General features: G+C 35.0%; 1 protein-coding gene across 2 annotated transcripts in view; it reads left to right on the forward strand.

Moving 5' to 3' along the window:
• The window catches only part of DYNC2H1 (dynein cytoplasmic 2 heavy chain 1), a 146,190-nt gene that overhangs the window by 89,777 nt on the left and 30,832 nt on the right, over positions 1–25,581 (forward strand). For both annotated transcript variants that reach the window (XM_087966204.1, XM_087966205.1), the window contains exons 71-82: positions 2,133–2,198; positions 4,092–4,142; positions 5,030–5,107; positions 6,531–6,662; positions 10,185–10,257; positions 11,874–12,034; positions 13,065–13,190; positions 15,933–16,043; positions 16,398–16,553; positions 18,324–18,399; positions 19,015–19,226; positions 20,172–20,276. In XM_087966204.1, the coding sequence (XP_087822330.1) occupies positions 2,133–2,198; positions 4,092–4,142; positions 5,030–5,107; positions 6,531–6,662; positions 10,185–10,257; positions 11,874–12,034; positions 13,065–13,190; positions 15,933–16,043; positions 16,398–16,553; positions 18,324–18,399; positions 19,015–19,226; positions 20,172–20,276 (1,347 nt within the window). The remainder of the gene's footprint in view (positions 1–2,132; positions 2,199–4,091; positions 4,143–5,029; positions 5,108–6,530; positions 6,663–10,184; positions 10,258–11,873; positions 12,035–13,064; positions 13,191–15,932; positions 16,044–16,397; positions 16,554–18,323; positions 18,400–19,014; positions 19,227–20,171; positions 20,277–25,581) is intronic.

The raw sequence follows: 25,581 nt of genomic DNA on the forward strand, positions 1-25,581 counted from the left end.
CATCAATTTTAAAAAAAAACAAATAAACTAAAATAGGAGGTTTCACTGATCATTCCCATCGTTAGAGCACATTCAGTATTCACTATCTTACAACTTTTGAAAGTAAATTGTTTCCAATCCTTGAAAGTTCCACTAAACAATTAAATATACTTACCCTATATTATACATCTTCAGTGTCAGCATGTTAAACTCCCATACACATGCTTATATATATGGAAGGAGAGAAATCATTTTAAATCTCAGAATAAAAGAAGATGAATTGGTAGTTAAGGGTGTAATTTTGAAATATCAAAATGAATAATTACCATTTGCTTTTGTTGCAGCGAAACTTTAGATCATAAACATTCAGTAAGTGACTATTTGAGTTAGATATCACAGATGGTTTTAAAATGCTGGTGGTTCAGAAAGTGAATTCATTGGAAAAACTATAAATTAATAGTTAGAGATTTATGTAGTTTCTTGGTTCAGAAATGAGCTAGTTCAATTACCCTTTCACTTCAGATAAAATATAGCATTGCTTCCTATATTGACAATGTAGCCATTCAGTATTATAAAAAGTTTTCCAAACCAAAATTATGCTACCTTTGACTGCTGAACAATCAATTCAATTTTGCATCATTTCTATTGCTTAAAAGAATCATTGTATGTTATATTAAAAAATGAGAATGTCTCAAGTACTGTTTTGGAGAATAGTGGAATAAGAATAAGAATGTAGGATTCTATATTAAAAGATCAGAGATAAAAAATACAACTGGATCGAAACATTCCTGTCAAACAGACAACAAATGATCAAAATTGGGAGCATCCTATCAAATTCTGTACCTGTCAACAGTGGTGTCCCCCAAGGCAGTGTTCTAGGACCAACTTTTTCATACTCTACATAAATGACCTCTGTGATCATATCAAAAGCAACTGCGTTCTCTTCGCTGATGATGCAAAGCTGTTCAACACCACAGACAGTACTGCTACCCTTCAAAAAGACCTTGACTATGTATCAGAATGGTCAAAAAAATGGCAACTTCAAATCTCAACAAATAAATGCTCTGTCTTACATATTGGCAAAAAAAATCAGAAAATAAAATACAGGCTGAATAGTCAAGACCTTGTTGACGATCCAAACTCTGTCAAGGGTCTTGGAGTACTCATCTCTAATGATCTAAGTGCTAGAGACAACTGTAACTACATAGCCAAAAAGGCATTAAGAGTTGTTAACCTAATCCGACGTAGCTTTTTCTCTGGTAATATCACACTACTAACTAGAGCATACAAAACATTTGCTAGACCAATACTCGAATACAACTCATCAGTCTGGAACCCACATTACGTATCTGATATTAACACAGTTGAGAAAGTCCAGAAATATTTCACAAGAAGAGTTCTCCACTCCTCTACTTGTTGCAGAATACCTTATGCCAGCAGACTTGAAATTCTAGACCTAGAAAACCTAGAACTATGCCACCTTTGGTCCGATCTAAGTATAGTATATAAAATCATACATTGCAATGTCCTACCTGTCAATGAATACTTCAGCTTCAACCATAACAACACAAGAGCAAACAATAGATACAAACTCAAGGTTAATCGCACCAAACTTGATTGCAGGAAATACGACTTCAGCAACAGAGTGGTCAATGTCTGGAATACTCTACCTGACTCTGTGGTTTCTTCCCCAAACCCCAAAAACTTTAACGTTAGACTGTCTACTGTTGACCTCACCCCTTTCCTAAGAGGTCTGTAGGAGGTGTGCATAAGCGCACCAATGTGCCTACCATCTCTGTCCTATTATTTCTTTTATTTTTTTTATTTTTCTTATATGTATCCATGTATTCATAACTATGTTTTTACTTATACCTATTATTTTGTAAGCAATTGACAAAAATAAATAAATAAAATAAAAAAATAAATAGTAAAAATATAATCACAGAAATTATGGGAGTGAAAAATATGAAATAAAATATATTGCCTCGAACCAAGATAGTCTGGTTTAGAATTTTCCTTAGGAAAATCTGAGAATATATAACCAGCTCCTTGTTTTCTTTATCTGTTTCTATAAAAAAAATATTTTCTAGGGGATTATTTTCCAAGAAGAACGTTGCATAAGATGTTATTAATGCTTTGTCTTCTGATTACAGGCTGATCAGCTAATGTTTGCATTACATTTTGTGAAAGGAATGCATCCTGAACTTTTTCAAAACAATGTAAGTCACATAGTAATGCTTATCCTTTAATTTTAATTGGCCATTAACACAGGAAAATCTGCAGTTTTAAAACCCTTCTTGCATTTCTGATGGTTTTTACATTATTGTTCCTTGACTTACGACTGTCCATCCAGCGACAATTTAAAGTTACCATGGCGCTGAAGGACTTCGGACCCATGCCTGAAGTTACAGCCATTTTAGCGCCCCCCCACAGACACATGATCAAAATTCGGGCACCTTGCCCACACTTAATACCACATGGGCACTGCAAACAATCTCATCTTATTATCTTTCCCCCATCTATGCCCTCTGGGCCCTCTGATACCCTGTGGTCTGCTGCCCCAGCTGACCTTCGCCACCATTTTCTTGCTCCCACTGCTGTCAAGGCATGACCAACCTGGCTGCTGCGCTGTATGGGGCTGGCTTTGTCCTGCGAAAAAGCGGGGGGAGCACAAAGCAGCCTCTCCTTGAGCTGGAGCACATCAAAAGGCCTCTTTTCACTGCACTCCTGCAGTGGATCGCATGGAGCTGAAAACAGCTTTGTATTTCCCTTAAAGGCAGTTCCATGTGGTCCAGGAACACAACAAAAAGGGCATTTTAGCATTCTCTGACTCAAGAGGCGGCAGCTTTACGCTTTTTTTGTCGTTTTTCACAGTGCAAAGCCAGTCCCACATGGCCCAAGAGTATGGCAAAAGGATATATTTTGGCACACTCTGGGCCCTGTAAGCTGCTTTGTGCTTTAAAAAAAATTGCTGCACAAAGCCAGCTCCATATAGCCCAACAGCCTGACCAGGCACACCTTGTCAACATTAGGAATAAGAAGTGTCAGTAAATGTCAGCAAGGCATTGTGAAGGGACACCAAAAGCGAGGGGGGGGTGGTAAAATTGAAGGCAGTCTTTTACCTTACCTTTACCTTGGGGACTGAGAAAGACCAAGCCCAGAGTAGCTTGGATTGGGATGGTTAAGAACTGGTAAAATTTGCTCAATGGTAGCCACAGGGATTGCTGGGACTGTGGTTGCTAAGCAATGCAGTCATCTGATGTTTTGCTTTATGACCAATTGCTTAGCAACTAAAATGCTTGTGGTCATAAGTCAAGGGCTACCTGTGATGTCATTCAATTTTTTTTTGTTTTCTTTCAAATGTAAACTGTAGTTACACAGACTCTGTCAGCCTCAGTGAGACAATTGCTTAAGGCATTTTGTGGAGGTGTTTCATAGATATCCTTTTCGGTATGATCTGAGAATTAATATAAGAGGAGGACTAGAATTTTTAAAAATTTACTGATTATAGTTATTGTTAATGTTGGTGCTAATGTAATGTTTTACTATAATCAGTACTAATTGAACAAGAGGATGGAATAGAAAAAAATGTACATGGGCACTTGCCACTATTGTATCACTCAGGTGTGTGTGTGTGTGTGTGTGTGTGTGTGTGTGTGTATGTATGTATGTATGTATGTATGTATGTATGTATGTATGTATGGTATTCAGCTTTGTTCGGGTATTTTCCCACGTCATTACAGTTATAGAAGCCTGATGATGGCAGATGAGATTCTGCCGAAACATTGCTGCAACTTTAAAAGCACAACTATAATGACGTGGGAAAATACCCGAACAAAGCTGAATACCATACATGCATTCATGCATACATACATACATACATACATACATATGGACTGGGGCTATCTTAATCTCTAAAAACATGTTATTAAATGAAATAAATGTTCTGTTGAGAAGTGGCAATTTGGAATGGAACAGAGGTAGGATTGGCACAATTCAAAGTATGCCCATTTAGTCATTTCTCCATTTTCTCTTTGAAAACATCAACCTTGGCTATAGTTTGATTGTCTTCATTATGCTTTAGCATTTTTAAATTTTTATTGTTCTTACAGGAGTGGGATACATTTACTGGTGTGATCATTGGAGATATGTTAAGAAAATCAGTAAGTGTCACTTAACATCTTTTTCTTCGTACCACAAAGTGCTATATGACATTGTCTTTCTCACAATGACAAAAAGTGTACTCTGCCACAATAAGAAAATTATTCTCTGCCATAAATTATATTCTGCCATAATAAGAACTCAACAGAAACCTTTATATTTAATAAAATAATTAAAGTTTTAATATTAATTGTTATTGATAAAAGTACTTTCAACGATAACAATCTGTGCTATCAGGAGAACTTATATCAGATCTTTCATAATTTTGTTGTTAGTGATAAATGTTAATTTCGGGGGGGTATTTTGGGGAAAAACAGCAACACATTGGGAAAGCTTTTTCTGGATTGTTTTTCTCCACAGTCTGCAGCCAGACCTGGTTGACTTTCAGCTCAATCTTTCTTTTGCTGGTTTCTCACCATCTCTTACCATCACCCCCAAACCAAATTTGGTCCGTCAAAAGAAACAGTTGCAAACCCTGAATATTTTCATGGTGAACGCTAACGAGAGTCTTGACATTTAAATTTTAATTCATGGGGCAGGGAGTTGGATGAGTAAGGTCTAGTTCAGAGAAGCAGACTTTAACAAAACAAAATAACAATGAATCATGTACTCGTTAATATTGTCACTATCTTAGCAACCAGAGTTTGGGCCTTAATGTTTATTGACAAATCTTAAGCCTCACAGATACATTCGGCAAAGAGCTGAACAGAATGTGACAGCCTCTTTTGTGACAACTGGGAGAACTGAAAAATGCCTGCTGAATGACTGACCAAGTCATTTGTGATTGCCCTGGGGATGATGGTTGTCACAACCAAATAGTAATTTGTTTTGCTTCCTTACATACATGCCCTGTAACATTTGCAATGAAATGTATTTTTATATCATTCAGGATTCCACCAAAAGCATCAGAGATCAGATTCCACCTTGGATAGAACAGGAAAGAATCTGGGCAGTGGCAACTCTAAAGGTACAGTTCTAGCTGATTTTTTTTTTGTAGAGAAAAATAATTTAGCTCAAAAAACCCCTGAGTTTTGCTTCCAAACATTTGTATCCTGAAATTGTAGCCTTGTATTATTTTTCTCTTCCATAGTAGCATCTTTGTTTTCAAGTTAATGATGCAGAAATGGATCTTTTTTGGGGGGGGGTCAGTAATATATGTTGATATGTAATGTGTCATTAATTTTAAAAATGTCTCTGATAATAGTATTTCTCCTCCTTTCCCCAATTCCCAAATTATGTGGATTAAAAATATTATTTAAAAAGCAATTTTAGGCCATGTTTATAACCTTCATGTCATATACTTCACTATGGTCATTTCTAAATAGTTCTACTTCAATTTTAGAAACCTTGTCTATTTTTTAAATTATATTAGGTTCTTTTTTTAATCTTCATTTTACCATGCTTGGCTACATTCAAAAACCAAAATCAACACTTTAAGCTGAGCCCAGAAAGGAAGAAGGTAGCTGATGCATTGTGTCATGTCTCTAAAAGGCCTCCTTTAAAATCCTAAATCTGTTCTTCATTGTTGATGTTTCAGAATGACCTTTGAACAATTATGTATGGACCAAATAATATAATTAGAAATATTTTTGAAAACAACATATTTAATCGACCTATGATTCCAGTATTCCATGTTCTGTTCTGCTTATTCAGAAAAAATGATGTCCCAAATGCATATACTGTATATTATGTTTTGATGAATATAGATTATTTTTAATAAATATTTTATAATTCCACTCATTTTAGTATCTAATTGTAATAGAAACAAAATGAATGCCCTGAAAATTAGCATTATCAAGGGGAAAAAAACTATACACCATCGACTCTGGCAGGGCGAGTTACTGAATCTAAACAGGGTACAAACCCCACATTCACTCACATTGATGAGGTTACCTAGTTGAGTAGTGAAATGTCTGCAAGCCAACAACCAAGCTTAGAGAGCACCAAGATTTCCATATTTTAGCCTGAACTATGTAGAGTGTCTTCTTTTGATATATAAATACAGTATATAATATGTAAGCTGTTTTGAGATTAGATATAAGGAAAGGGTTCAAATACAACATTTAGCTTTATGAAAATGAGCTAGTTTGGTTTATCCAGGCTCCCACTGGGGTTTTGATTGGAATTTTACTTTAATACAAGAAACCCCACTTCTACACATATGGTTTTACAATTGTTATATTGTCTCAACACACCAGGTACATTTATTAAGCCATGGGAGAACCATTCCTTGAAAATTAATGAAAACAACTATTCCAGCATGGTTTTACACAATTATAATGAATACATTGTCTGAGAATTAAAATTATATGACAGTTAATTATTTTTTTCAATTCAGCATAAAAATAGATTTTTCCTCTTACATGTAAACCTGTTGATTTGTTTTATAGATCTCTCTCCCAACTTTGTATCAGACAGTTTGCTTTCAAGATGCAGCACTGTGGCAGCCTTTCTCAGGGAGCTCAGTGTGTGAACAAGAATTCCCATCTATTATAGCAAACAGAATCTCTCTGTTTCAGCAGGTATTTCTGGACCTACAATTTTAGACCAGTATAAATCATATGCAAATCTTTGGGGGAAGGGGCAGGGGAGGAGGGGAGACAGAATATTTCCCCATCCCCTTTCCCTTACACTGCTGGATTTCATGTTTATTCAAAGCATGCTTTTGCAGTTTTTATGGCGTAATAAATCTTATAAAATACCAAAGAAAATGTGACTCAATTTGTTAAATGTGAGCCTACCAGAGCTGTAGATTCAAATTTTTCATTTTGTTGAGCCAAGGCAAGCAGTTTTAGATGTGGGTTTTTTTTTTCCATTATGAAGGATCCATAAGTCATCAATTGAATGTACAAGCCTTCCATATTAACATCTCTTATTCAGTCACTGGTATTCTCAGTTAAAAAACATGACTGAGCCAGAGCTGAAAATGTGAATATTTTAAGTATTTATCTTAATAATGTGAAGACTGAAAACATCAGCTGATTTTTACAAGTTTTGATCTCTGCAGTGATGTCAAGAGAGTTGTAAAGTTGACTCTGTAAATTGCTGATGCTGAACTGGATTCTGAATTTGAATTGCAGATAAGGTTGCCTACTAGTCACTTTCTTAACCAGCTGGCTTAATATACCTGCAAAAACAGATGAATAGAAACAAATAGGCCCAAAAGAATGTGAAGTGATCCATTGGATTCGATGAGTAGCCTTCCTATAACCGAAGCTTCACCATTTTGACCTGTTACTGGGTTTATTTGTTCTTTTTTTTAAAGTATTGGTTCAATACTTTAGGATCATTTACCTCTGTTCTAACTTACATGAAAGCTGGGACATGACCACTGAAGTAAAGATAAGAATAGAGAAAGCTCGAACAGCATTCTTCAAAATGAAAAAGGTCTTTTGCAGTCATGACTTAAGCCTAAGATTGAAAATCAGACTTGTCAGATGTTACATCTTTTTTATCCTGCTCTATGGAGTAGAGAGTTGGTCTCTGATAGAAAGCCACTTGAAGAGATTAGAAGCATTTGAAATGTGGATTTACATGCGGCTGTTACATATAAGCTAGGTTAACAAAATCAAAAATGAGGAGGTGATAAGCTACCTAGGAAAGCCAAAGGAAATCATCAAAACCATAAAAATGCAAAAGTTTGAATATTTTGGACATGTGATGCGACACCTTGAATCCTCCAGGGAAAAATTGAAGGCAAACGAAATCCAGGCAGAAGAAGAACATCATGGGTTCAAAATATAAGGGACTGGTTTGGATAATACCTATTGCTAAAAATATGATCTCCAACATAATTGCCAAATCCAATGATGGATATGGCACAAGAAGAATTGGTTTAGTAGACAAAAAAAAAAAAAAATCAGGGAAAAAATAAACGAATGCAAAGAAAAGCATGCTTGTAAGAACTTATTCAACTTAACCTCCAGATCTTGACCACATTAAATTCACAGTGTTCAATTTTTCATGGTATTGATAATATTGATCACCTTTTCCATGATACATCCATCTCATAAATATAAAATAGACATAGATTGATTGCAAGTTGTGAATCAGAAGTCGTGCCGAAGGACAGTCTTTCTATTGCTTCCCATACTCAATGTTCTGCTATACTCACATGTTTAGATTATGTTGATCTTTGTAATACAAGATTAACAAGTGTATAGATATCAAAGAAAATTGAGGCAAAGTATGAATCAGTGTTCCCCCATTCTGTTTACACTTCCAACACAGTTACTTTATTAGCCAGTATTTTTAAGGAATCTTTTTAGCATCTAGTAAATACAACACAGAATATTTTGTTAAATTTGCTTCAATTTTTTTTTTGCAGAAATATTTCTCTTACATTATTTTTTTTTCTCATCTACAGCCTCTTTTATCAATCTACTGAACAACTTTTTCTCCCATAATTCCAGTAAGCTCAACATCACAGACTGTTGGCACTTTTGTAATGAAATTCTTTTCAATCTGCTCTAAGCAGCCCTTACATCTGCTTTTTTATGTAAGCTTTCCATCTGGGAGAATAATCTATATTACAGTATATAGTATCCTTTTCTTCCTATTATTTCATTTTTGTTTCTTTAACTTTTATCCTTTCTTCCGTTGCTTATTTCTTCCCAAGATCTATTCACAACTGTTCCACATTCAGAATCCATCATCATTGTACTTCTCACTATTTTTTAAATATTTAATCATAAGCCATCCAATTAATCATGCATTTAAGTTTATCTTCTTCCTTGCTCTGTGTAGCTCAGAATAGATAAGTTCTTCAACTATGCCTTTGAAAAAGAACTTAGCCTAAACAGCTACTCAGTAAATGATCATACCTATTTTTTATACTAACCCACACATATCAACAGAAAGTTTATTGTATAACTATTGAAAATGTTTCTATCCTTTTGAATGTTAATTCCTACAGGTTGCCTTATTTTCCCTAAATTTAGCTGCCTGGCTAGCTTTTACCAGCTCACTGAAGCTGCCATTTAATAAAGTGGAGAGTGAAATATTAACTGATTGAACAGCACAATTAATACTGTATATTCATTTAGAAGTCATAGATTAAGAACTGCCAATTTTAATCAGATTTTAATTGGAGTTGTCTTTGTTAAAGAGCTGATCAGTGCTGATGACTGTATTTAAATAATTTATATACCTTCTCATTCATGCCCTGCACTTATGTTTTTATGAATAATGCATTATCTGTTAATATTAACTAAGGAATGTGCTATCCTCATTAGATATCTACTGTATCTTAAGATCTGAAGTATGAAATATAAGAGAAATGTTTTTTTAATTGCTCAATGTCAAGAGTAAATCAACCAGGAAACTTTCTTAAATGAAAGACAAGTGCTAGAAATATTGCTATATTTGCCTGGAATTGAGTCAATGGTGGGATTCAGTTTTTTTTTACGACCGGTTCTGTGGGCATGGCTTGGTGGCCTAGCAGCGGAAGGATACTGTAAAATCTCCAGTCAGAGGTAGTATTTACCGGTTCTCTGAAGTACTCAAAATTTCCACTACTGGGTCTCCAGAACTGGTCAGAAGCTGCTGAATACCACCTCTGAATTGAGTTGATCATTTGCTGTATCAAAACTGAAATCAGCCTTGTTATGAAAGATTGTGGGGAGGCTGAGAAAAGAATGGAAGAGATAGCAGTGAGTGAGCCTGCTGTCTCATAAATGGCAACCAGCCCAAGTAAAGAGAAATCTGGGAATAATTATCCAAAATAATTTCCATAAATATCATTGCATATTTCTAAGTTCCAGGATCTTTTTACTCTATGCATTTTCTGCATACCATGCATAATTGTACAAGGGTTATTATTTTCCATTGTTTATCTCCACTATTAATTACACAGTGGATTAATTTATTGCATAAATAATATTGGAAGCAGCTTTTGTCACATTTTTTAGAAAGCCTATAATTTTGAAAATTCTCATCTTTATGATACATTTCACTCCTCCAACTCTTAGTGCCAAGCATGTGGAAGTGTTAGATGATGTTTGCTAATCAGCTGAGAATCCTGATGTGAACATTTTTATTTGCAGGTCCTTGTGGTCCAGGCTGTCAGGCCAGATAGGCTACAGAGTGCAATGGCTCTTTTTGCTTGTAAAACTTTGGGTGAGTTGCTTTATTTTTCAGAATACACATAGTAAACATATATATTTCCCTTTTAATTCATCTAAAGAATAATGTATTAAATAAGGTAGGCTTTCACATGCATGTGTATATACCTATGTATTGTTGTTGTTAATATTGTTATAGGTGGTAAACAAATCTAATAAATCATGTTATGTTACATTACATTATGTTAGCCACGCATTTTGTCTTTTGGTAGCTAATGACAGCTAAATAAACAGCAAAACAACAGCATAACAATAAATGCATGATAAAATCTGTCAACAAGTTGTAGGGGAGATGGGTGGCATAGAAATTTAATAAATAAAATAAAATCAGAATAATCATCTCAAAAACTTTGCCATACTTTCCAATCCCCATGCCCAGAGACATAGCTAAGTCCAAGGCATTATGAAAGGCCAGTAGGGTTGGAGGTTGTCTAATCTACCAGGGGAATGATGTTGCCACGGCACCAAAAGTTTTTTTCCTTGGTTCAGTCAGATGACATTCTTTAATAAAAAGGAGCCATATTATGCCTCTCCTGCGTAGGTAGAAGTCCCACAAATAACTTGGTCCTATGCCATTAATTGAATGAGCAAAGACTCTGGCAGCCAAAGCAGTTTATAAACAATCAAGATAAAGAAAGGAAAAGATAGACTGAGGCATGTTCCTTTTAAAGCAGATACAGTTTTGAAGCATATATGGAAGCTTGCTAAGTTGCAGAGAGGTGTATGCTTGCACACATGTGAATTCTGAAGCATATCTCCAAATAATTGTTTAAAACATTCATAGCCCCAGTTTGTAGCTCCTTTTTCTATTTCATATTTTCATACTAGTATTTTATTTGTCCTGCTGTCTTGATGATATCTGTGGATGGTTATCTTAAATTAGAACTTAGTGCTTTCTCAAAGTAGTTTGAAAAATGTGGAATCCTTAGTGTTCTCTGAGCTTAGTTGTCTGCTGGCAGATGTTTCATTACCTGACTAGGTAACATAACTTAACTGATTATGTTGCTAGCTGGGTAATGAAGCGTCTGCCAGAAAGCAACCAAGAGAGCATCAACAACCAACTCAGAGAGCACCAGGGGCTCCATGATTCAACCTTGAGCCACAGATATTCCTTTCTATTGGGGTTTGAAAAATATTGAATAGATATTCTGTAATTTGTACTTCAATGGTTTTAGTAGGTAGTTATTATTACGAGACATCTTTATAACTCGTGTATTTTACCAATACAAACAGTTTGTTAATATGGAGATTTCCAAAATGGACCTGTCTTGCATTTCTGGAACTTGTATGAACACATACTTGAATTACAGTATTTTTTATCTAATACTTCAGCTTTTTTTAAGTTATCATCTGCAGTGTCAGCAAAAACAAGGGTCTGTAGATGTGTCTATATCCAAACTCTCACAGATTTACTATCTGATTCTAAACTACAGTTATTCTGATTTTATAAAGCATCCATATCAAAGATTTATATAGGGGTAAGGAACTTGAGAATATTCAAGGCAGTTCTGTTCTGTGAACAATTCAGATGAGAATAGTAACTCAAAATGGATTTGTGGGTTTACTGAAATTCTATATTACTTTTTTATTATAAATACTTTTCATTTCTAGGGATTAAAGAGCTGTCTCCACCCCCACTCAATCTGAAACGTCTGTACAAAGAAACATTAGAAATCGAACCAATCTTGATCATTATTTCCCCTGGTGCTGATCCTTCTCAAGAATTGCAGGAGCTTGCAAGCACTGAAAGAAATGGAGAATGCTACCACCAGGTGAATCACTCTCATGCATCAGTCGAAGGGAAATGTTCACAATTTTTTTTCTATATTTCTGATTTTTGGGTAGAACAGTTTGTCTACTCACTCCTTGCTCACATACACACATATATGCATACATGCATACATACATAATACATACATGCATCCATCTTTAGTGTACCACTGACCGATAGCTGAGGTAGCAGACATCGGGAAGTCCTGCTAGTGGTTAGAAATGTCTGGATTAAAATACAGCATTGGGACACTGATCATAGCAGCACAAAAAATGACCCAGAGCCATAGGAGCAGGGTTCTACTACACTAGACAGGACCTGAGATGCAGACTGTTCAGAGTACCAGAGCCAGTCCAACACAGTCTGTGGCAGGGTGAAGAGGTAGGCAGGAAGAGTATATGCTGAATGACACAGTCAACTAGCTGGCATTGTTTACAGTAATATTTGCACATTATATGAATCAGATCCTCCTATGTCCAGATAGGGAAATTCTACAGAAGATTGTGGAGAATAACAGGGCTAAGACACTGTGGAACTTCCATATCCAGACAGACAGGCAGATACTGGCCAATCAACATGTTGCTGCTGAGACACACAACTGTATACAGGCTGGTTATGGTTAGGGTTAAGAAGGCCAAATAATTAGTATATTTTCTTCTAAAAAAATAAAAGACCTTTCTCCTCTTTATAAACTATATTGAAACAATTCTGGAGATAATAAAGACAAGACAAATGGCAATGATATTTTAATTGATATGTTGCCTCCATTATATTTTATGTATGATATAATTCATCTTCTATAAGACTACCAGATAATGATTTCCATTAATTACAAATATGATGCAAAATTATCTACAAATAAACGGCAGTAATTTCACACTTGACATTTTGTGCCGTTATTACAATTTCAGTGTCATAATGTAGTTGCAGTATTAGAATTCAGTACTTCAATGCTTAAATCTGCAAAACTCCTACAAATATATACATTTTCCCCTTATGGTTAAAGAACAATATTCCACTATCTTTTGTAGGTGGCCATGGGCCAAGGTCAAGCTGATCTAGCTATTCAGATGGTAAAAGATTGTGCCCGGAATGGAGAATGGTTGTGCTTGAAGAATTTGCACCTTGTTGTATCGTGGCTGCCTATATTGGAAAAGGTAAGGTATTTTGCAAGATTCAGTCATTTTAAGGCTGTTTTCCATGGCAATGGGAATAAAAATGTTATCAATATTATTGTAGTGCCCAGGACAAATCATCTGTCAACTTAATAAAATTAATTAAAACTCCACAAGCAATTCCATCAACAAACACATCAACCTACAACCAAGCTATAAACTCCATAGAATTTGAATCAACCACACAGCCTACCAGCGATGGCATCTCAACCAACCCACGCAACCCGGACCCTAACTAGCAATTCACCTCCCAATGACCCTCACCTGATATGATGCCCCCATCACAAGACCTATTGACCACACAAAGCCCTTCTAAGCAGAAGAACACTGACCTCCCCTAAATTCTGCTGAAGATGTTATTTAGCCTGGTAATAAAACATTAGAAAACCACAAGTTCAAAGAACAAACCTCCACCTCCAAAATTAATAAAAGAGTAGTAAAAAAAAATAGTTTGCAATCCTCTCACTCTTTCCTGGAAGAAAGTTACATTGTACTCAGTGGGAAGTTTAGATAACTCTTTTAAGGATTTTGTGGTAAAATTCTTGTGTCCCAAATAATTCCAGTTGTTAATTTACCTTAGAATGCAAGGATTATTAGGGATCAGGATTGGCAACAGTCACAATTTATTTCAAACCATTACAAATTAATTAAATCATAGTTACCTTGCTGATTTTTGGTTCTGTTGACTACTAACTAATACATAAATGGAAACCAATAATATGATTCTTATGTTATAACAACTGCTTGCCACTGAGAAAATTAGATTCCTACTCATAGTTATTGGAACATGGTGGATAGGTCACATAATCTTGCAAATGATACACACACACACACACACACAATTTAGCATTCAATATATCAGTATATAAAGAAAGTTTGATCCTCCAAATCTCTTGTACTGCTTCTTGACACAAGAAATGTTGCTACCCTTTTGCCTGATAAAAAAAATGTACAGATGTTCCAACATTACAGTAATTGGGAAACCACTATTCTCCCTACTATATAGCCGTGTATCTACATTTTCTCTACTGTATAGCCACCTTGTTTGTATCTGGAAGATGTCCCTGCAATAGCACTTAACAATAGCAGTTAGACTTACACGTATATCACTTCACAGGGCTTTATAGCCCTCTCTAAGTGGTTTACAGAGTCAGCATATCGCCCCCAACAATCTGGGTCCTCATTTTATTGACCTCAGAAGGATGGAAGGCTGAGTCAACCTTGAGCTGGTGAAACTCCTGGCAATGAGCAGAAGTAGCCTTGCAGTAGTGCATGCTACCACGGCAAATTTGACTAGTCGATTATGAAGTCAGTGCTCATCTCCATTGAGCTGGCGCTGTCCAAACATGCTTCCATGGTCAGATTGCCAGCATGAAATGGCAGAGCACTGTTTCCTCCCCGCTGAAGTGGTGCCTGTTTACCTACTCACATTTGCATGCTTTTGAACTGCTAGATGGGCAGGAGTTAGGAGAAGATTGGTGCTTGCCTCAATGTGTGACTGCCAATTTTGCAGCTGACAAGCCCAGTGTCTTAACCACTGACTCTTCACTCCACCCCAATTGGTTGTATTTGGTTTCCTCTTAAATTATTTCCCAGCTTTGGTTGCTCCACTTGGGAGGGAGGGAGGAAGGGAAGGGAAGTAAACGGAAGGGAAGAGAAGAAGGAGCGAAGGAAGAAACGAATGGATTGTCAGTATAGCGCACTCACTTATGTTTGTAGCCCAGTTCTACAGTCTCACAATAGTTAAAGAAGTGTTACTAAGTTTTGAAGAGCCTCTGACATTTGTGCCTTGGAAACGTAGTCATTGGTGATTAATGGGTAGCTGTACTGTGCATGTCAAATTAGCATTTGTGATTTATTTTAAAACTAAACAGATTAAAGGATTTGTAACTTATTCAGGTGTAGTACTTCTAAGACCTCAGAAGTATGGTTTAGCAGAAGTTGTATCCCTTTTTCTAATTGCTCCCAAGTGTATTTGAGGTTAACTTTTATTGTAAAAGTTCAGCGATGTAAATCTATGTGATGATGTAGAAAATGGAGCATGCTATTTTAAACAAATAATTATTTTGTTATTATGTAAAATTGTCCTACTCCCTAAAATTATTCCCCTAGAAATGTGTGTATTACAAATATAAACTCCCTCATTACAGTGATATTTATAATAAAGACAAAGTTTGGCAAAAGGATGTTAACAACATACTTTTGAAATATTTTTAAAAGCCACAATGATTCATTCAGGGGATAACTTGTAGTTCATACCAAACAAATATATTTATACTTCAAAAATTAACTGGCAGAAAAATATAGTTACAGTTGGCATAAATCCTTCAATTCATGGTATTCAAATAATAAAAGCAAAAAATACTTTTGTAAGACATTGTTTCACATTTTGACTATATATAAAAAATTTATTTGCATATACTGTATATCTTCTATTCCTTTCTTCCCTTTGACATCCAGACTCAGAAAATAATAATCAAGTTGAAGACAAAAAGTGGTTGCAAATCCTAACTTTTCTCAAACGACCTGTTAAAGAGAATATAATCATCTCATGTCAGGGGTTAAAAAAAGGATTGTTCAATTTATCAAGAAATGGATTTGTCTTTCTATTATTATATTTCAGTATATTAAATTTAATTATTGTCCATATTTTTTCAGAGAATAATTTGACATTAGAATGTAAAGCATTTGTTTACATTTTGAGCATCAATTCTTTTACAATAGGAACTGAATAACCTACAGCCCCAGCCTGGGTTTCGTCTTTGGTTGACAGCTGAAGTCCATCCCAGTTTTTCTCCCATTTTGCTCCAATCAAGTCTGAAGATAACATACGAAGTAAGATTTGAAACCTCTAAGAAACTCCAGCCTTATTGGCAAAATAATTACAATTCCAAACAGCCATGTCACTTAAGATAATACATAGGATGGAATCCTAAATTATGGAGGAATGCAATCTGTCCTTTTCTCTACTATAACCTTGTATATCCATAGAAAAGCATGTTCTACTTGTGGGGCCATTCGCTTACTCAGCCCCATTGCAGCTTCCTGCATCCTCTCTTTCTAACATATGTAATAAACTAAACAGAAAGTGGAAAAGGCTATATTGTGCAAGCGGACATTTGGTTGCATTCTTAGTGATATCAGTCATCATACTTTAATGCTACGGTAAGATATTATTTTCTCTTCCAGGCGCCTCCAGGCCTCAAAAAGAACCTAATGCGAACATACGAATCTTGGATGCCAGAACAAATTAGTAAAAAGGGTAATTTAGCTCGAGCTCATGCTCTTTTTAGCCTGGCTTGGTTTCATGCTGCTTGTCAAGAACGAAGGAATTACATCCCTCAGGTAAAAAGATTTTTTTTAATTGCTTCTGTTTTTTTCCCTTCTCATTTAACGTACTGTTGTGCTATTCATGTTTCTTCCCTGTATTAACAATTATTGTGGATAGTAATTGCTTTCTTGATTGCCAAGATCATAAAAACCAATTCTGAAAATAAAGGCTATAATACTATAAACACCTAAAGGGGAAAAGTCTAATTTAATTCATTTTTTTCTTCTGCTTAAACTAAGTGTTTCTGCTAAGTACTGTAAAGAAATTATTTACATCATACCTATTGTTATATATTGTACCTTCAACTCCTATGATTTAATATTATTAACTTCACCCATTTACTTGCACTAAAACAAATTATTAAAAAGTCAGAATTGAAGTTTGTTTTTCAAACTTCCTTTTTAGGTGATTGAAATTGCTTTAAATTGCTGCATGTGTATATTTTAAATGCTTACTGTTGTTTGTTTTGGATAAGTGCCTTAAAGATGGGGGAAGAAGGGTTCATTTTTCAAAATTGATGCTTTAAGGCCCTGATGGTTTAAATATGTTTTTTTTTTTTAATTTTGTTTTCATAAAGCTGAGTTTATCTTATATTGTCCTTTTTTAATTAATTACATCCTACATGTTTGGTACCTTAAGTTCCCCCTTGAACTTTTAAAAAAAAAATTCCTCCCACCAAAACAGAAAACCTGCTTAATAGCCTTATAAAATTATTTTAGCATTCTTCAACCCCACAGCATTTATGTAAATTCTGCAAAAGTACCTTTGAAGATAGAGAATCTGTAGCTTACCAGCCACAGGCTAAAAAATATCTTCCCACCAAACTTTTCTTCCCCCTTAACATGTATTGTTGGGTATGATCAACTGGCCTGGGAATAATAGATAATAGGTTTTTCACTGCTAATGCTCATGGAAAATTAAGAATGTTGAGCTGATGCACCAGAACTTGTTATCCAGGTTCTATATACCCACATATCTCACCAGCAGCCTGATTCAGATTTTTGTTTACCTCAGTGAGAAGTCTTTGATTTGAAAGCATGACAGAAGGACTGGAAACCTGCCTTCTAGTAACCTACACATTATACATCAAAATGTTTGCCTTCCCAAATAAATACTGTGTCCATGGAAATCTGTGTTGCTTGATACTATGTTATTTATTTATTAAATTTGTATGCTGCCCACCTGTCTACCAAATGACCTGGATGGCCTACGATACCATAAATTATAGGATTAAAAGATTAGGCATTAAAAGTTAAAGCAATTAAATTAATATGAAAACAGATTTAAAAAAACCAATGCATAGACAGAGTGGAGGTACTAATCTACTAGCCACCTCCACAATGGTGGATGCCATGCCAGTCGCCAAAACTATGGTTTTTTTGCTCTTTCAGAAAGTCAAGAGGGTAAGAGCAAATCTCACCTTGGTTAGGGAGGGGGGAGGCATTATATTCCAAAAGGTGGGACCCATGATGGAAAAAATTATTCTCTTGACCCCACCAGGCACAATTCCTTGGCCAATGGGATCCGAAGCATGCCTCTTCTGCCAGAGCGAGTATATATTTGTGTGTGTTTGTGTGTGTGTTGTGTGTGTGTGTGTGTGTGTGTGTGTAAAAACCAATAGTTCACTAGAGAATTAACTTTAAGTTGCTTGACATTTAATTATTTTATTCTGCTTTCCATTGAATTTTTCATATGAAATTTGGCATAGATGCTTTTGAACATTTTCATAAGTGATATGTGACATGGTCATTTAATATTTACCATTTCCTAATACTTTTTTCAAGGGCTGGACCAAATTTTATGAATTTTCTTTATCTGATCTTCGTGCAGGATATGATATTATTGACAGACTTTTTGATGGTGAGTTGTCATATCCTTAAGGAACCCTTGTTCCATTATCTGGCCTAGCTTTCTGAAACAATAAATATGTAGATACTTTATTCATTATGATGTTTACTGCTCTTGAAAATTGGCTTCAAATTAATTATTAAAAAATGCAGGAGTTTACACACATTAATGATTCATGAGTTTATTCTATATAAGAAAATCTTTGTATAACAATCGGAGCTTATAGCTAAGAGTTATATGAACAGTTATATAGAACTGATGGCTCTGAATAAATAAATATATTAATATAATTGTTCTCATAACTATGACTGTTGTCCAATTGTAGATTTATATGTTCAGCAGTTTTGTTTATATATTTATTTATGCATATATCTAGCAGTTTTGAGGGACTATAAGGAAAGAGGCAACTGACTAGAATCCATTAGGCAAAGTTGTTAGGGCTCCATAAGGATGTGTAATGTGGAGAATGTCACAATTAAATGAAAGTGTTAGGTCATCTGTATATATATGACTCATATGAGAGCACAATTTATTGCTTTCCTACATTAAGTTCAAGTTTAACAAAAAATAATCTGCCATCAAATCATTGCACTACATTGTAACATGCTTTATATTTACTCATTTCAGGTGCCAAAGATTTTCAGTGGGAGTTTGTGCATGGCTTATTGGAAAATGCTATTTATGGAGGTCGCATAGATAATTACTTTGATATGAGGGTCCTGCGATCTTACCTGGAACAATTTTTTAACTCCAGAGTCATTGCTGACTCAAATTTCCGGGGCAAGAAGATGAGCAGATTTCCTTATTCTATTTCTCTACCTAGCTCTTGCAATATATCGGTATGTTCCCTCCTTATCAGATGGTCAAGTTAAAATTAATTCTCTTTGGCTTTATTAAAATGGTAGATTATTGTTGTTTTTGATTCCCAAAGTAGCTATTGACGCTATTGATGATGTGTTTTATTATATCCATTGACATGTTAAAAATTATTGCCCCATAAGCCAGACATGACTGATTAAAACAGGAACTCCCATGTCAGTTGCATTGTCAGAGCTTCCAAGCACAGCCTCTCAGATGCACATATATACACATAGTTTGAACATGAAAGGAGCCACAATTTAAGCCCCCTTTAACATTATTGTTAACCAAGAAACAAAACTAAAAGCATGCATTTTAAAGTGATTGTCACCAGCCACTCCATGCCCCTCGGTCTCACACCATCTCCTTCAGATCCACCATGGTCATCCTGGTGTCATCCTTTATAGTGTCCAGCTAGCAGGTATAAGGGCAGCCCTTTCTCCTTTTTCTGTTGATCACTCCAAGCATGATTGATTTTTCGAGTCAGCTCTCATGACAAAGTATGACAGCCTGTTTGGTGATCTTGGCTTCAAGTCCTATATTTAATGAGGTTCAGTCTAGGACTTCCTTGTTTGTTATTTTTCCAATCCATGGGATACATAATAGTCGCTTGTGAACTGGCATCACAATTCAAAAGGATCCACCTTCTCCTATTCGCCTTTTTCAGAGTTCAAGTTTTAACATTCTTTCAGCTATACTTTTAACCTATAAAGAAGTTGAATAATAGTTGAATATTATTCAATAGTTGAATAATTAGCTTAATAATAGTTTCAGTTTTTTCTTACTTTTTAAAGATAAATCAATCGTTCTGTAGAACCTGGTTAGTTTTAGGTAATTCCTTAAGGATTATTAATTTAATAATCTAATACTTATTTCCAAAATATACAAGCCACATATTTACACGTTTTCTGTTACTTTCTATATAGGATTACCGCCATGTTATTGAAAGCCTTCCAGAAGATGACAAACCTGATTTTTTTGGCTTGCCTGCCAATATTGCACGTTCATCGCAACGAATGATCAGTTCTTTGGTAAGATTTGGGGTTTTCCTTATTGGTAGAGTTTTGTGAGGGAAAAGTTAATTACTATAAATAATGCACATATCATTTATAACGAGGCTGTGTCTTTTTTTTTTTAAACAAACTTTATTAATTTTTTTTTAAACACACAAACAAAACATAGGATGTAGTAACATAAAATATCTTTTCTAGAAGAAACAAATAAACCATCTTATTTAAAAAGAAGATAATTCCAAATTATCACACTTCTGTATATATATTTATCTTATCTAATCAACTTCATATCTTTTCAAAACTTTTCTTTATTTCTCCCTTTCCTTCTATTTAATCATATTTCTTCTGCCTTAAAAATGTATACTCATTGAATATATTTTCATTAGTATTCTTCCACATCCTGTCAGACTTAAACAAACATTACACAAAACATAAATACATAAAACTTCTTTTTGGGAGGCGGCTTACCCCGAGTTAACTCTTTTTATACAGACATCAATCAAAATTTATACTCACTTAATATACTATCTCATATCTTATTTAACATTCTCTATTTTCCATATATTTTCTCTCTCCTACTCATTCTTTTAATTCTATTTTATTTATTCCATCTCAATTAAATAATTATATTTGCATCTTTGGTCCGTTTTCTTTCAATCACCTACTTATCCTTTCTATCTAGTACAATATTTCTCCTGTAAACCCAGATTGAAGTATGACAACTTTTTATCTTCCCCTAAATAACACTTAAAATAATACATATTTTCCGTGCTGATTCTGCTCCGTACATTCAAAGTATTACATTTCAAAATAGTAAAACAAACAAATAATATTGAGTTTGATAAGTAATAATAAAACTAAAAACAAATAAAAAGAAATATTAAATTTATAATATAATAAAAACAATGTTTCATGGGAAATTAAATTCTATTATTAATTCTTAAATATAATATTTCATAAGAAATTAAACTCTATAATTAAATCATGACTTCCCTTTAATACATTTTTAAATCATAATATTCTAATTTTCTAACTCAGCTTCAAATACTAATGTCTACAATGCATTCTTATGTACTTTTGCAGAATCATTTTTTAAAAAATTATCTCACCCCTTATCTCTGAAAAAAATTCGGTTTTTTGCATCTTGTTTAAAGCCTTTATGACTTCTCTTTCCTTTTCCCCTTTCTTTCTTCTCCATTCTAACTTTTTGACCCCCCGTCTCTCCAATTTCACTCTCTTAGTCTTCCCTCTCTGTTGTATTTCTCTTTTCTGTTGCTTTCTGACATCATATCGCTTTTTCATCTCATTTTTCTTTTTCTTGGTTGCTTTTTTAAGTTCTAAGTTCATCTTTTCCTTGCCCCCCTTCCGCTTTTCTTCCTCCACTAAATGTTTGTCCATTAAAGATGGCTTCTTCTCCTTCATCCCAGCCTTCCTGTCATTGCATTTCTTGATAGGTAGAAATCGCCATTTCCAAAAAGCGAAAGATAGATCCAGAAGAGCCCTTATCCTCTTTTTTCAGTTTTTGAAATTCCATTTGTAGTCCTTCAAAAGATAATGCCATTTTTCTTTCTTTCTTTTTAACACAACCCTAATGTCTTTAGTCCCTTTTTTTTAAAACAAAATTTCACAGAAATCTCAAAGTCACAAAGCAAACCAAATCAGAACAAACAGTTTAATTTAGCACTTTCTTCTTTCTATATTTTCACCTCCTGGGGTAGAATTCAAATACACACTTCCAAGATGATCTTTTAGAAGTCTTAATGTCTTTTAATCCTGTTCTTATAGACTCAAAGCAATCTCCTTCAGTACAATCTTGTAATAAGTCTTTATCTCTTCCCTTCCCCTTGTAAAAAATAAAAAGAGTTTTAAGTTGTTGTTTTTTATCCAATGTCCAGAAATCCTTTATCCCTTGGCTTTAAATTTCAAATTGAGTTACCTTCTGTGCCCAAGTACATTTTCCAGATCTCAGTCTGCTATTTCTATGGGGAGGGAGAGTGAAGGAAAAAAAAAATTTCCCCTTAACAGCTTTCACCGCAGCTTTCTGATCTTCTTTGGGAAACAATGTATCCTCAGGCAATTCAAGCAGTTCAGTTTCCAGGGTATTTAAGAGTTGTTATTGTCTCGGCTCAGCCAGCACTTTCACTTCTCCTGCTTTCTCCAGCACAAATCTTACCCGGCTGCAGGCTTCTTTGTGACGGCCATCACTGACCGCCACTCCACCACCTTGGGAAAAAGGGGTTTTCCGGCTGGGGAGGGGTCTGCGACACCCCAAACCCCTGTCCGGATCCCCTCTCTCTTCGGCTGCCTCTACAGGGCAGCCATATCCCCCAGACCCATCTGGATCGGGGGCACCTTGGCAGCAAGCGCAGCAGGAACCGCAGACAAGCGAATTCCTGCTGCTGCCGAAGCCACGCAAAACCGGAAGCTCCAAGAGGCTGTGTCTTTTTATTGTAAGTTAAATCAGTTTTCCAAGAATTATGGCATACATTCTGTTCCACCAAATCTTAGTTCCCTTTAAAACTATAGTAAAAAAAATAATTCACTAGTAACATTCCATCCTATGAAAGAGGTGAGCCCCAAACAGAGCATGTGGTAATTCTCTGTGTACATATTGAATGGTTATCAGCTTCTGGTGTGTAAACCATATTGATTCCTTGGATATGAGAAGTGATTGCTACTATAGTAATGTATATTCATGAAAATGTAAATGATGTTTCTCAGTATGTACAGTACAAGTATTTTCTTACTGAGACAATGATGATTATTATTACTAGTCCCCTCTTTCCATTGTTCTGCTGGATAGCAAGAGACATGACCTGTGAAGTTGTTATAAAATAAAACACTCTTTTCTAGAAATTTCTGAAAAATGTCTTTGTTCACAAATTTGTGATGTCCCTCTGTTTAGAATCACATGCTACATTTTAGTAGATTCCTCAGGGATTTCTAATAAGCATTTCTTTGCTTCATAAAAAAGCATGGCAAAACTGAATAAAATTAGCAAGCCAGTTGTCCTCTGAATTTTGTCTGCATAATTAATGTCAAAATGGAAATGTAATGCCAATTAGAGCTGAAACCAAGTCCAAAGAATGAGAAAAAAAAACATTCCTAGATCAGTGCCTCATCCTACAGCACAGAGAATCGTCTATGTAGCTTCTGTAGAACTTGAAATTAGCTTTTGATTCTATCCCTTTAGAAGAATTTATATTGAATGGCAGTTCAGTATAGGCTAGCAAGAATTTAGCTAGAATATGAAGTCAGAGCTCTTCGTCAAAACAATCTAAGCACGGCTTTATTTTGGTTTTCCTTCTTTTTAAACTCTATGTAAATGGCATGGCTCTTCTGGGGAGAAGTGAATTCTATTTCCCTAACTGAGCTGATTGGGAGCCAGTTTGGTGCAATGGTTAAGGCCCAGGCTAATCCTGCCTTGCAGACAAAGCGAGCTGGGCGATCTTGACCCTTCTCTTAGCCTAGAAAGGAGGATATGGCAAGCCCTTCTGAAAAACCTTGGCAAGAAAAATGGAGGGACTTGTCCAGGTACTTTTCAAGAAGTGGAGACAGTTGAATTGGGGTGGTGGGTGGGGGGGTTTAAGCTGATACTCATTGATGCAATTCTTTCAGCAAACTCAGTAGGAATAAGGGATGAGATTAGAATTCTTATCATTCAGTGGGAGAAGGAAAATGTCACAGTAAAGTTTTAAATGGAATACTGTAAACCCTCCAGGGAGTACAGGTGCACATTTATTCACTAGAACTTATATGCCATTACAGTCCAAAATGTCTCTGAATGGATTAAATACATATCACAGTTTTAAAAATGTAAACAAAATTATGGCCTTTACCAAGAGAAAATAGACTAAAAAAGTTAAAATGATTTTTAGAAGAAATGTTCCTTCTATCTATCTATCTATCTATCTATCTATCTATCTATCTATCTATCTATCTATCTATCACATGTTTTCCCTCTCCCCCCCCCCCTTCCTCACAGAGAGACTCTGGGCAGTATACAATAAAAAAACTAATAAATTTAAACATAAAAACAATATATAAACATTGAAAAATTAAAGGAAGCAAAGCGGGTTAAAGTACTGTTAAAATTAATTGAAAGGTGAAGGCAGGGCTTTTGGGGAGGCAAACAGCCCCACAGTTGCGTGCTGTAGTTCCATAGGTTCTATATTGATATTACTTTCATTCAAACTGCTGAATTTTCATATTGCAGTACACAGTGAAGTATGTATTTCAGATACAGCTTATTCAAACCCAATATTAAATGGGTGCACTGTATATATTGCCTGGATGGTATGCTGTGACTATTCTGTCTCCTCTTTGTACTTCTCTACTAAAATATGAAATCATATGGGCAATCTCCCTGGGATCAGTATCTTATGCAACTTTTAAAACTTATGCTGAAGTTCCTATCATTTCTGTTTAAATAACTCATCCTTCCACAGTAGCATGCTAAAACAAGAAATATTTAGACAGCCAATTAAAATATTTTCTTTACTTAATCAAACTTTTAATTTGGGAATGACACAATTAACATTTTTTACAGTAACAAATGTTTAAATACTCTAGGATAGCTCAATTATTTTTTGGTTTAGTATGCAAAACTTTGCCGCAACACTGCAGTCAAAAAATCTCTCATGAAGCACAACATCACAATGTACTATGATAAAAGAAAATGAATGGTGACTTCTCTAAAAATTGATAAAACGTGAGGGAATAGTTTTGGTCAACATAGAGAATTTTGTATATAAGTGCAAAGGATAGGTGTGCAATAAATAGAATGGAAAACTCATTCCTTTGGTTCTGAGGATTTTCCAATCAAGAAATGTTTCTAATATTGAATAAAGCAGCATACTCTAGAAGAGATTTTGTCATTATTGGGAATATTTTAATAAAGTTCCTTGAAGGAATGATAGGAAGTACATGTAAGGCAAATGATGCATCCAAAAATTGTAAAGCATGGTTGCATTATATGCTCATTATAAGAATTATTTGGATTTTAAGATGCTGGAGGGAGCATGTCTGAAAAACAAAATCTTCAAATTACTAAAAGAAGTTATAGTTGGCATTTAAATTTATTTTGATAATTCATTAAAGCTTCTGCTACTGCTGTAACTAGTTAGCAATGTGTGTATTTCTTTGAAGATACTCTATTCTAGTATATTGTTAAAATGCCAATCTAGTATTACAACAAGACCAAGACTTCAGTATTCCAGAAGCAAAGGATAATATAGATACCATAAATACTTGAAAAATAACTATTTTGAAATCAGCTGCTGTGAAGGAAATGGGAAAAACCTGAATTAACTCTCCCACAAGA

Source organism: Notechis scutatus, chromosome 5, assembly GCF_049901735.1.
Source record: "Notechis scutatus isolate UNSWTSFEM ecotype Mainland chromosome 5, rNotScu1.2, whole genome shotgun sequence".
In the NCBI taxonomy this organism is placed as follows: Eukaryota; Metazoa; Chordata; class Lepidosauria; order Squamata; family Elapidae; genus Notechis; species Notechis scutatus.